This window comes from Mya arenaria, chromosome 6 (genome assembly GCF_026914265.1).
Source record: "Mya arenaria isolate MELC-2E11 chromosome 6, ASM2691426v1".
Classification (NCBI taxonomy): domain Eukaryota; kingdom Metazoa; phylum Mollusca; class Bivalvia; order Myida; family Myidae; genus Mya; species Mya arenaria.
Genome location: NC_069127.1, coordinates 79,604,492 through 79,618,539, shown reverse-complemented (window position 1 = coordinate 79,618,539; position 14,048 = coordinate 79,604,492). Strand labels below are relative to the sequence as shown.

Genomic DNA, 14,048 nt, shown 5'->3' with positions numbered 1-14,048 from the left:
GCTGCTGTGGTTAAACCAGATGGCATTTCTTTCGCGTTTTCTTTTTAAATAATTCATGGAGACATGGCGTAAACACTTCGTCATTTTTTTCTAATGAAACATGATAAAGCTTTCGGTTTTTAAGTAAGAGGGGTATCAGATCCTGTTTTGAATAAAACATTTGAAAACATTGCGACATTACCCCAAACTGATTTTTGGCATTCGGAACTCCTCGGCTATTTTGATCGAAAACAACCTCGGATGTATTTGGACGGTCTACATACTCAAAAAGCGGTACGTTTAAGTCCGCTGCAAGTGGATCGCGTAGTTATTTTATTTTCTTAAAATTTATGACTTAACTCTTGGAAATCTTCATTATGTTTGCAATAATGCACTTCAATGACAATCAATTTAAACTTATATCAATAAATACAACTCTAAAACACTACGTTTAATTAATGATATAATTCAAACATTTACGAACTACTTCAACTGATGAACCGGCATACACCCGAGGTTGTTTTCGATAAAAATGGCCGAGGAGCTCCGAATGGATTTTTGGATTTAAAAAAAAATGATCGAGTGTTAGTCAAAGGGAGGAGACTGGACAACTGGCCAAGTCTTAATACAGACTCCGACAGAAGGGCCGTGAATGGGATCGGATTATCTCCCCTCACTTCATCGGTTTGAAGTAGTTGCTCATATTTCCACATTACGAGCACACTGCGCCACGTGTATTGTTGCAGTTGAAAGTTGGAACCCTCGGTAACGCCGACATGAAGTGTTTTCAACTTATATATTCACGCCATGAAAACTGCGGGGAGGATCCCAGAAGCCTAGAATTCAACCTAGATCCGGGGGACCCCAAGGTCGATTTTAGTCGTAAATTGAAATGATCTTATTGCCATAGTTTCATTATTTTATAGTTGTGTGAACTGAACTATAGTCAACATTGAAAATGAACAAGATGAGAAAATAACAGAAATCGGTATTTTGCCTTATGTGACGTTTATACAGATTTAAGATAATTGAAGTAACGACTATAATCCTTCATTGAAACGTCCCTCAGGTTAATCAAGGCAGAGACAAAGGTCAAACAGAGAAGACACACTACATCACAATATAACTACACACTACCTCACCAAACAACTACACTACATCCCAAAACAACTGCACACTACATCACAAAACAACTACACACTACATCACAAAACAACTTCACACTACATCACAAAACAACTACACACTACATCACAAAACAACTACACTACATCACAAAACAGCTACACTACATCACAAAACAACTACACACTACATCACAAAACAACTACACACTACATCACAAAACAACTACACACTACATCACTAAACAACTACACACTACATCACAAAACAACTACACTACATCACAAAACAGCTACACTACCTCACTACACAACTACACACTACATCACAAAACAACTACACACTACATCACAAAACAACTACACACTACATCACTAAACAACTACACACTACATCACAAAACAACTACACACTACCTCACTAAACAACTAAACACTACATCACAAAACAACTACACTACATCACAAAACAACCACACTACATCACAAAACAACCACACTACATCACAAAACAACCACACTACCTCACTAAACAACTACACTACATCACAAAACAACCACACTACATCACAAAACAACCACACTACATCACAAAACAACTACACTACATCACAAAACAACTACACTACATCACAAAACAACCACACTACATCACAAAACAACCACACTACATCACAAAACAACTACACTACCTCACTAAACAACTACACACTATTACAAAACAACTACACACTACCTCACTAAACACTACATCACAATGCAGCTACACTACATCACAAAACAACTACACTACATCACAAAACAACTACACTTCATCACAAAACAACTTCACTACATCACAAAACAACTTCACTACATCACAAAACAACTACACTACATCACAAAACAACTACACACTACCTCACTAAACAACTAAACACTACATCACAATACAGCTACACTACATCACAAAACAACTTCAGTACATCACAAAACAACTTCACTACATCACAAAACAACTACACTACATCACAAAAAACTACACTACATCACAAAACAACTTCACTACATCACAAAACAACTACACTACATCACAAAAAACTACACTACATCACAAAACAACTTCACTACATCACAAAACAACTACACTACATCACAATACAGCTACACTACATCACAAAACAACTTCACTACATCACAAAACAACTACACTACATCACAAAACAACTACACTACATCACAAAACAGCTACACTACATCACAAAACAACTACACACTACCTCACTAAACACTACATCACAATACAGCTACACTACATCACAAAACAACTACACTACATCACAAAACAACTACACTTCATCACAAAACAACTACACACTACATCCCAAAACTACTACACTACATCACAAAACAACTACACTTCATCACAAAACAGCTACACTACATCACAAAACAACTTCACACTACATCACAAAACAACTACACACTACATCACAAAACAACTACATCACAATACAACTACACACTATATCACAAAACAACTACACACTACCTCACAAAACAACTACACACTACATCACAATACAGCTACACACTACATCACAATACAACTACACACTACATCACAATACAACCACAGTACATCACAAAACAAATACACACTACATCACAATACAACTTCACACTACATCACAGTACAGCAACACACTACATCACAATACAACTACACACTACATCACAAAACCACTACACACTACATCACAATACAGCTACACTACATCACAAAACAACTACACTACATCACAATACAGCTACACTACATCACAAAACAACAACACTACATAACAATACAACTACAATACATCACAAAATAACCACACTACATCACAAAACAACTTCACACTACATCACAATACAGCTACACACTACATAACAATACAACTACACACTACATCCCAAAACAACTTCACACTACATCACAATACAGCTACACACTACATCACAAAACAACTTCACTACATCACAATATAACTACACACTACATCACAAAACAACTTCACACTACATCACAAAACAACTTCACACTACATCACATTACAGCTACACACTATATCACAAAATAACCACACTACATCACAAAACAACTTCACACTACATCACAATACAGCTACACACTACATAACAATACAACTTCACACTACATAACAATACAACTTCACACTACATCATAAAACAACTACACTACATCCCAAAACAACTACACACTACCTCACAAAACAACTACACACTACATCACAAAACAACTACACTACATTCCAAAACAACTACACACTACCTCACAAAACAACTACACACTACATCACAAAACAACTACACTACATTCCAAAACAACTACACACTACATCTCAATACAGCTACACACTATATCACAAAACAACTACACATTACATCACAATACAACTACACATTACATCACAATACAACTTCACAATACATCATTATACAACTACACACTACATCACAAAACAACTACACTACATCACAAAACAACTACACACTACATCACAATACAGCTACACTTCATCACAAAACAACTACACACTACATCACAATACAACTACACTACATCGCAATACAGCTACACACTACATCACAATACAGCTACAACCTACATCACAATACAACCACACTACATCACAAAACAACTACACTACATCACAAAACAGCTACACACTACATCACAAAACAGCTACACAATACATCATAAAACAACTTCACACTACATCACAATACAGCTACACTACATCACAAAACAACTACACACTACATCACAATACAATTACACACTACATCACAAAACAACTTCACACTACATCATAATACAGCTACACACTTCATCACAATACATCTTCACTACATCACAAAACAGCTGCACTACATCACAAAACAACTACACTACATCACAAAACAACTTCACACTACATCACAATACAGCTACACTACCTAACAATACAACTTCACACTACATCACAAAACAACTACACTACATCCCAAAACAACTACATCACAAACAACTTCACAATACCTCACAAAACAACTTCACACTACATCACAATACAGCTACACTACATCACAAAACAACTACACACTACATCACAATACAATTACATACTACATCACAAAACAACTTCACACTACATCATAATACAGCTACACACTTCATCACAATACATCTTCACTACATCACAAAACAGCTGCACTACATCACAAAACAACTACACTACATCACAAAACAACTTCACACTACATCACAATACAGCTACACTACCTAACAATACAACTTCACACTACATCACAAAACAACTACACTACATCCCAAAACAACTACATCACAAACAACTTCACACTACCTCACAAAACAACTTCACACTACATCACAATACAGCTACACACTACCTCACATAACAACTACACACTACATCACAATACAGCTACACACTACCTCACATAACAACTACACACTACATCACAATACAGCTACACACTACCTCACATAACAACTACACACTACATCACAATACAGCTACACACTACATCACAAAACAACTACACACTACATCAAAATACAACTACACTACCTCACAAAACAACTACACACTACCTCACAAAACAACTACACACTACATCACAAAACAACTTCACACTACATCACAAAACAGCTTCACTACATCACAATACAACTACACTACCTCACAAAAACACTACACACTACCTCACAAAACAACTACACACTACATCACAAAACAACTTCACACTACATCACAATACAGCTACACACTATATCACAAAAAACCCACACTACATCACAAAACAACTTCACACTACATCACAATACAGCTACACTACATCACAAAACAACTACACTACATCACAATACAGCTACACTACATCACAAAACAACAACACTACATAACAATACAACTACAATACATCACAAAACAACTACACTACATCACAATACAGCTACACACTACATCACAATACAGCTACACACTACATCACAAAACAACTACACACTACATCAAAATACAACTACACTACCTCACAAAACAACTACACACTACCTCACAAAACAACTACACACTACATCACAAAACAACTTCACACTACATCACAAAACAGCTTCACTACATCACAATACAACTACACTACCTCACAAAAACACTACACACTACCTCACAAAACAGCTACACACTACATCACAAAACAACTTCACACTACATCACAATACAGCTACACACTATATCACAAAACAACCACACTACATCACAAAACAACTTCACACTACATCACAATACAGCTACACTACATCACAAAACAACTACACTACATCACAATACAGCTACACTACATCACAAAACAACAACACTACATAACAATACAACTACACTACATCACAAAACAACTACACTACATCACAATACAGCTACACACTACATCACAATACAGCTACACACTACATCACAAAACAACTACACACTACCTCACATAACAACTACACACTACATCACAATACAGCTACACACTACATCACAAAACAACTACACACTACATCACAATACAACTTCACACTACATCACAAAACAACTACACACTACCTCACAATACAACTACACTACCTCACAAAACAACTACACACTACATCACAAAACAACTACACTACATCACAAAACACTTCACACTACCTCACAATACAACTACACACTACATCACAAAACAACTTCACACTACATCACAAAACAAATACACACTAAATCACAATACAACTAACAAATTACACATATATCAGCAAATGTTGAGGATTCTGCCTGAACAAAGTCAAGAAAATTGGAAAGAAATCACAAGTGAGCACCAGAGGTCATTTCTCGAGAGTTTATTGTGTATATGCACAGTATGGCAGGCTTCAAAGAGCAGATGAGAAGGCAGATGGTCAGTTTTAACAGTAACAACAGCATGTATACACGTCAACAGTAACAAATACATTATGTTCAACACTCATGTGTACATGTATGAAGAGAAATTCAAAAACATGAACATTGTAATAGGAAAATGTCATATATTTCTTTCTTTAACACTTCAAGTATGCAGAATGAGCCATCCAGATACATTGACACTATTTATAAAGATGAGAAAGATCCGTATTTTTTTTATAAAAAGGTGTATTATTTATGTCCCATTGTGCAATTTTATTTCTAAAATGGGTGTTTATTATTACAATCAAATGCATTACTTATTAAAAAATTAAACCTTATTGTTAAGATAACTTATAATAAAACTCAGTCTAGCGTGTTTCTTGTGTTTTGATATGCTAAACAGATTTCAAAATATGCTATAACTCATGTCTTTGAAAGACTTTTGCTTAAAACAAGAGCATGTAGATGTGCTTAAAATAAGATCTCTATTATATTATGCTAGCACAACATTTTTTGGACAAAGACAAAACAAAATTGTTAACATACACAGACAGTGAAACTTGTCACCTTATTTCAATAACACACTAACTGAATATAGAAATATAAGCAGATATTGAGTTATTACATCAAGGTGACGCAGTATTGATTGCATAAATTATAACCTTCTCCAGAATAGTTTTAACATAGACAAAAATATGTTATTAGGGTCCAGTATAGTTCAAACAAGAGCGCCACAGAGCGAACGCAAACGCTCGTCTCTTTTTTCTGTCAAACAAGGCACATTATAGACTTAATAATTATTGAAGCCAGAATATTGGGCTTTGTGATGTACATGTGATTATTGCCTCTAGCAACAATTTTTTACATGTGTACCAAGTTTCATACTGTTCTATGACACCAAGCCTACCCCCAACCCTTTCTCTCCAAAATACACACAAGGTAGAAATAACAAAAAAGACCTCTACCAAGAATAATGAAAAATTGTAATGAACACACAGGCATAATACACGCTAAACATGGCAGAATGGTATAACAGAGAATGTATGTACAAACATAACAATGGATGTAGTACACAGGCGTGACTGTTATCGTACAGATACACTGTAGTACACAGGAGTGACTGTTCTCGTACAGATCCAATGTAGTACACAGGAGTGACTGTTCTCGTACAGATACACTGTAGCACATAGGAGTGACTGTTCTCGTACAGATACACTGTAGCACATAGGAGTGACTGTTCTCGTACAGATACACTGTAGCACACAGGAGTGACTGTTCTCGTACAGATACACTGTAGCACACAGGAGTGACTGTTCTCGTACAGATACACTGTAGCACATAGGAGTGACTGTTCTCGTACAGATACACTGTAGCACACAGGAGTGACTGTTCTCGTACAGATACACTGTAGCACACAGGAGTGACTGTTCTCGTACAGATACACTGTAGCACATAGGAGTGACTGTTCTCGTACAGATACACTGTAGCACATAGGAGTGACTGTTCTCGTACAGATCCAATGTAGCACATAGGAGTGACTGTTCTCGTACAGATACACTGTAGCACACAGGAGTGACTGTTCTCGTACAGATCCAATGTAGCACACAGGAGTGACTGTTCTCGTACAGATACACTGTAGTACACAGGCGTGACTGTTCTCGTACAGATACACTGTAGTACACAGGAGTGACTGTTCTCGTACAGATCCAATGTAGCACACAGGAGTGACTGTTCTCGTACAGATACACTGTAGCACACAGGAGTGACTGTTCTCGTACAGATACACTGTAGCACATAGGAGTGACTGTTCTCGTACAGATACACTGTAGCACATAGGAGTGACTGTTCTCGTACAGATACACTGTAGCACATAGGAGTGACTGTTCTCGTACAGATCCAATGTAGCACATAGGAGTGACTGTTCTCGTACAGATCCAATGTAGCACACAGGAGTGACTGTTCTCGTACAGATACACTGTAGCACACAGGAGTGACTGTTCTCGTACAGATACACTGTAGCACATAGGAGTGACTGTTCTCGTACAGATACACTGTAGCACATAGGAGTGACTGTTCTCGTACAGATACACTGTAGCACATAGGAGTGACTGTTCTCGTACAGATCCAATGTAGCACATAGGAGTGACTGTTCTCGTACAGATCCAATGTAGCACACAGGAGTGACTGTTCTCGTACAGATACACTGTAGCACACAGGAGTGACTGTTCTCGTACAGATACACTGTAGCACATAGGAGTGACTGTTCTCGTACAGATACACTGTAGCACATAGGAGTGACTGTTCTCGTACAGATACACTGTAGCATATAGGAGTGACTGTTCTCGTACAGATACACTGTAGCATATAGGAGTGACTGTTCTCGTACAGATACACTGTAGCACATAGGAGTGACTGTTCTCGTACAGATACACTGTAGCACATAGGAGTGACTGTTCTCGTACAGATACACTGTAGCACATAGGAGTGACTGTTCTCGTACAGATACACTGTAGCACATAGGAGTGACTGTTCTCGTACAGATACACTGTAGCACATAGGAGTGACTGTTCTCGTACAGATCCAATGTAGCACACAGGAGTGACTGTTCTCGTACAGATACACTGTAGCACACAGGAGTGACTGTTCTCGTACAGATACACTGTAGCACATAGGAGTGACTGTTCTCGTACAGATACAAAAACATTGATGAACATGATTCATGACTGTAGTCAGAAGATATTCAATATCTCGTATGTCTAACAAACTAACCACCTGGTGGTTTGGAGTTTAAGTTGAGAGTAACTATAACATAATGGACATGGGTTTGATATATCATGCAGGTACTATGTAACTGTATGAAGTTTTCAATTTTTTGGTCATTTTGGCTTTTCTTGCTCAAACCCAAAAACAAGTGTTTTTCTATGCAAGATTACGACTCCGGGTTTGAAGTTTATAATAATACATGTATATTGTTTTTTGATAAAATAAAAAAATAAATGTCTTACAGAAATTCTTGGCCAAAAAAATAAACATAGGTCCAAAAAGCCTTATTCAAAACTGGGAACAAGAAAAGATAGTTCAATAATAGGCCGACAAATAATGGGACGATTGTTCAGAACTTCCTAAAGTTAATAACATTGTTAACAGCATTATTGATAAATTAATCAGTTGTCTGTTACCTTGCAAGAATACTGGACATCACAAATTTATCCATGAAACTGTTATCAATGTTCTGAACAACTGGCCAATTGTCATGTAACTATCAGAGACACAATTTTGATACTAAAAAAAAGCATTATGACACAAGACTGTAGTTCTAACAGACTGCAACTTGTATACACAAAATACAGACCGTGTAGGATGCACCAAACATAAAGGACACATATAAATACAAAGCAAATTCAGCAGATGAATGCTTCTACAGTCGAACCCTGTTGACTCGAACTCATTGGGCTCGATTTCCTCATTGACTAGAACTGGATGTAAAGGACAGATTTCTCTATACTGCTGATAAGCATTCTCAGGTGTATGAAATTCTCTGAGGCTCGAGGTATTTTTGCCAGTTCCTGGGAGTTTGAGCCAGCGGGGTTCGATTGTATACACATTATAATATTTACCATTCTTTACAAGTAACAACCAGTTCTTATATTTACAGAATATCTTGACTAAGTAAGACCATCAGTGTACAGTTATTTCGTTTGATTGATACAATTGACTATTTCAAACACCAAAAACGACTAATATCAACAACAAGAGCCAAACATAACAGAGTACAGTCTTCTACAAGGAATCAAACATGCATGGATTTAAACAAGGCCCCAATATCACGAGCATGCTTAAAAAGATGCACTCTTACTCCCAAACAAGATTTACCACAATTAATAATATTTTTTTATATTCAAAAAAGATGAATAAATGTCGAAAACAATGGTTCTTATGAAGTATACCAAGTTTAATTTGAAAGAAATGAGCATAAAACACTGTAGTTCTAACTTACTATGGGTAGACAACAGTACCGGTAAATCTTTTAGCATTCACCAATCATTTAATATTTTTGCGCTTTCTGCTATTAAATACACGGTTAAAATCTTGTTATCAGTAATTAATATATTCCATAAATGCATTATTTAGTAAGTACTTTAAAGTTTATCAGTCAAAATTGATGTGTATGTATTGATTTGACTAAGAGTGTCCCTTTAAGTAAAATCTCAGTCTCACACTCAAATAGTTTTACCACATAGCATCAAAAGTTATTGAAAATAATATATGTTTTTTTTCACCTTTTAATACCGCATTCTATCATGAATACGTTGATCAAAACCTACGGCCTTAATTCCAAGGAGAAATATTCTACAGCCTAAAAAAGGTGCTTGAGTAAAATTTATTTCTTTTTAATAATAACTCAAAGTATATTTTTTGCACTAGAATAAGTTTTCTTTGAAATATTGACAAAATCTTTTTTTTAAACATAACATGAGAAAATTTATTTTAAAAAAGTATAAAACATGCAAGATTTTTAATCATTCTATGGTAAATATATGGTAAAATAAGTCGAGATTGAGATTTGCCGGGTTTTTTTTTTGTGATATTGGTGCCAGAAATTTCATATATATATAAATACATCCATAAAATTTCATTAAACACTTGCAATTGCTATAAAATTAAATTTAAAATTATACTGCAAAACTGCAGATGCAAAACTATATACTAGCTAGATACAATCAAATAAAAGATATTTCAAATTACAAAACTTGCAGATTTGCAAAAACTTTTTAAGTTCCTCTAATATCAACTTTCTCTGTAAATTATGAAACCCTTTTTGACTGGTTTAAACTGTTTTACAAAAAAGTTTCACAATCTCGCATAAGGAAATGTTTTTTCATACAACTGTATAGAATTTCAGATGAAATAAAAGTGTATTTAAGTGGTACAGATATAAAGATATCAGAAAAACTCATACAATTACATTTAGTGAAACTCAGATGAAAATAGATTAATTAAAAATTGTTTTCTTCAAAAAATGACAACTCAAAGGTGTTTGCTATTTTCCATTGACTATGGGCCGATATTTCATTGACTATGGGCCGATATTTCATTGACTATGGGCCGATATTTCATTGACTATGGGCCGATATTTCATTGACTATGGGCCGATATTTCATTGACTATGGGCCGATATTCCATTGACTATGGGCCGATATTTCAGAACTTTGTTTAAGTCAACAATGTTGTTAATGTCTTCGTTTTTAACTTTCAAATCATTAATGCTCTGGCCTCAATTTCTCGAAACTTCTTAAGCTAAACAGGCTTAAGTAGCTTATTTCAATTAGCCAAGATACATACTTAAATTGATTTTTGATAGCTGAAAAATGGTTAATTGTGATTATAATAAAGATCATTCCTATCTTAAGTATTAAAACTCTTAAAAAAAATTAAAAAATATTACGCAAATTATTGAAAAACAAAAATTGTGAGATTAGCTTAATCCTGTTATAAGGAACTTAAGAAGTTTCGAGAAATTGGGGCCTAAAGATTAACCAATACACTTGTGATCTGCTGTATTTCTAACAAGATTTGAGACAACTGTTTCAGCTGTACTTGTTTTTATTTTAAATTTTTGAGCACATCATCACATATTTCACATTTCAACAAAGTTCAGAACAATCCACCAAAGGCTTCAATTTGCAGGACTGGCTCAAAACCCCAAGTATTTGTTCGAATATCACAAAATGGCTGCCACATTTCATTATCTTTGAGCTAGTATAGGTTAAAGTTCTGTGTACATATATATGTACAACAGTGATTATCAGAACAGTTCAACACTTAAATCATTTCTCCACTTGTCCACAACTACATGAATTACATTTGGATAGGGTACCAACAAGTTTTAACAACAGCATTCGGCACAACATTTTATATTTTTTTCCCATTTTCACCGCCTGATCCTAATTTCTTGTACCCAACCCTACTTTTTTTTGGCTGCCAGAACAATTTTTCCTGCCTACTATTTTTCTCCTTTTCATTACATCTTTTCTATATTCTATTGCACAGGAAAGATGCATAAACATACTGATTTTAAACATCACCCTAATTAAATGTTGCCCGATGCAAAATGGCAAAAGTTTTAAGGGTGAAAATGGTACTAAGACATTCCATTACCTAAAACAAATCTTGCCCTCTGACCCTATTTTTGGCCTTGCAAAAGAGGACCTTTCAATAAGTAAGGACCTTTCAATAAGTAGAACCAGCAGCTCATTGTTTCTGAATCCAAGATCAGATCTTAAACCATAAACACATTAACAGACAAGAAATAGGAGGAAAACAAATGTATCCAACAAATCACCATGACAAACAGTTCCCCTACCCTAGCCCTATAATAATATTATCTACATGTATATTGCCCTCCTGTAATAAGCATGTTTTTATACAATGATCAAACAATTTTTATACAATGATCAAACAATTTTGCAAAGCACTGCCTCTTGATATGAAACAACAAAACAAAACTAGGCTGTTTCTGGCATCTTTTGATTGGCCCACTGTTTAAGCTGGGTCCATCTGGATTATGACACAGATCATGTATTCAGTTTAGAAATGTCTCATTGGCAGCTTTGTTTGAAGTGGTTCTCTTCATCTGGCACGCTGTCTAAGCCTGTCAATTAGGTTACACAGTTTGAGGACAGGTCCCAGCTTCAGCCCCATGTACTTCATCATCATATCGCTGTTTAACAGCAGCAGCGCCTTCCCATCAATTTCCTGTGAATAAGGAAATTGTAGCAGTGTTTTATATGTCAAGTATATAGTGTATTGATTTTTGTACAGTGTTATATGCAAGTCTGTTGGTCAAAAGCCATACTCCATTGCATATTTATGTAGTTCCTGATAGTAAAGTATTTGGTCGGAACCATTTTTCTATCTTTACACACAAAACTTGTATTGTTGACCTAGACACCTCCACCCTTTATATAAATCCCAAGCTAGGTCTTCACATAAGCAACCTACACAACAAGTTTATTCACTTTTCATATATTTAAATTAAAGTCATTGGGCAGAAACCATTTCTCTATTTTAAGTAACCTTGATCTTGAACCAAATCCCCTTAAAAGCAATCCAAAGCTAGAGTTTCACATAAGCTACCTACACACCAAGTTTATTCACTTTTCATGTATTTAAATTAAAGTCATTGGGCGGAAACTATTTCTCTATTTTAAGTAACCTTGGCCTTGAACACAACCCCCTAAAAAGCAATCTCAAGCTAGAGCTTCACATAAGCTACTAGCACATCAAGTTTAACTACTATCCTTTAATCCTAACTAAACTTGTGACGCCTACACCAATATTTAACACCTGCCCTAAGACATCCTCATTCTAATCATTTCCACCTTGTTAAAATCCTGGTTAAAAACCGAAAGAAAGAAAATTTAAACATTTTGATTGTCACCCCATGATTTGTATCATAATCATGTGACATGCTTGGTGGCAGTGATTACTGTAGACAAAGGGAAGTAACCTCTGTGTGGAGTTTGATCATCATCATGTGACATGCTTGGTGGCAGTGATTACTGTAGACAAAGGGAAGTAACCTCTGTGTGGAGTTTGATCATCATCATGTGACATGCTTGGTGGCAGTGATTACTGTAGACAAGGGGAAGTAACCTCTGTGTGGAGTTTGATCATCATCATATGACATGCTTGGTGGCAGTGATTACTGTAGACAAAGGGAAGTAACCTCTGTGTGGAGTTTGATCATCATCATGTGACATGCTTGGTGGCAGTGATTAATGACGACAAAGGGAAGTAACCTCTGTGTGGAGTTTGATCATCATCATGTGACATGCTTGGTGGCAGTGATAAATGTAGACAAAGGGAAGTAACCTCTGTGTGGAGTTTGATCATCATCATGTGACATGCTTGGTGGCAGTGATTACTGTAGACAAAGGGAAGTAACCTCTGTGTGGAGTTTGATCATCATCATATGACATGCTTGGTGGCA

The 14,048-nt window shown here is 35.8% G+C and overlaps 2 protein-coding genes across 4 annotated transcripts in view; both read right to left on the bottom strand.

The window, feature by feature from the left end:
* Nucleotides 1-5,999: 5,999 nt before the first annotated feature.
* The window catches only part of LOC128238261 (sex comb on midleg-like protein 2), a 37,204-nt gene continuing 29,155 nt past the window's right edge, over nt 6,000-14,048 (bottom strand). For all 3 annotated transcript variants that reach the window (XM_052953980.1, XM_052953981.1, XM_052953982.1), the window contains one exon: nt 6,000-12,811. In XM_052953980.1, coding sequence (XP_052809940.1) covers nt 12,686-12,811 — 126 coding nt within the window. In that variant the 3' untranslated portion in view covers nt 6,000-12,685. The remainder of the gene's footprint in view (nt 12,812-14,048) is intronic.
* On the bottom strand, nt 7,141-8,769 carry LOC128238082 (uncharacterized). The gene has a single exon (XM_052953658.1). The coding sequence runs from the start codon at nt 8,767-8,769 to the stop codon at nt 7,141-7,143; it is 1,629 nt and encodes a 542-aa protein (XP_052809618.1).

What these genes read in the sequence shown, in the direction of transcription:
- LOC128238082 (XM_052953658.1), bottom strand. Translation starts at nt 8,769, where the DNA reads ATGTTCATCAATGTTTTTGTATCTGTACGAGAACAGTCACTCCTATGT.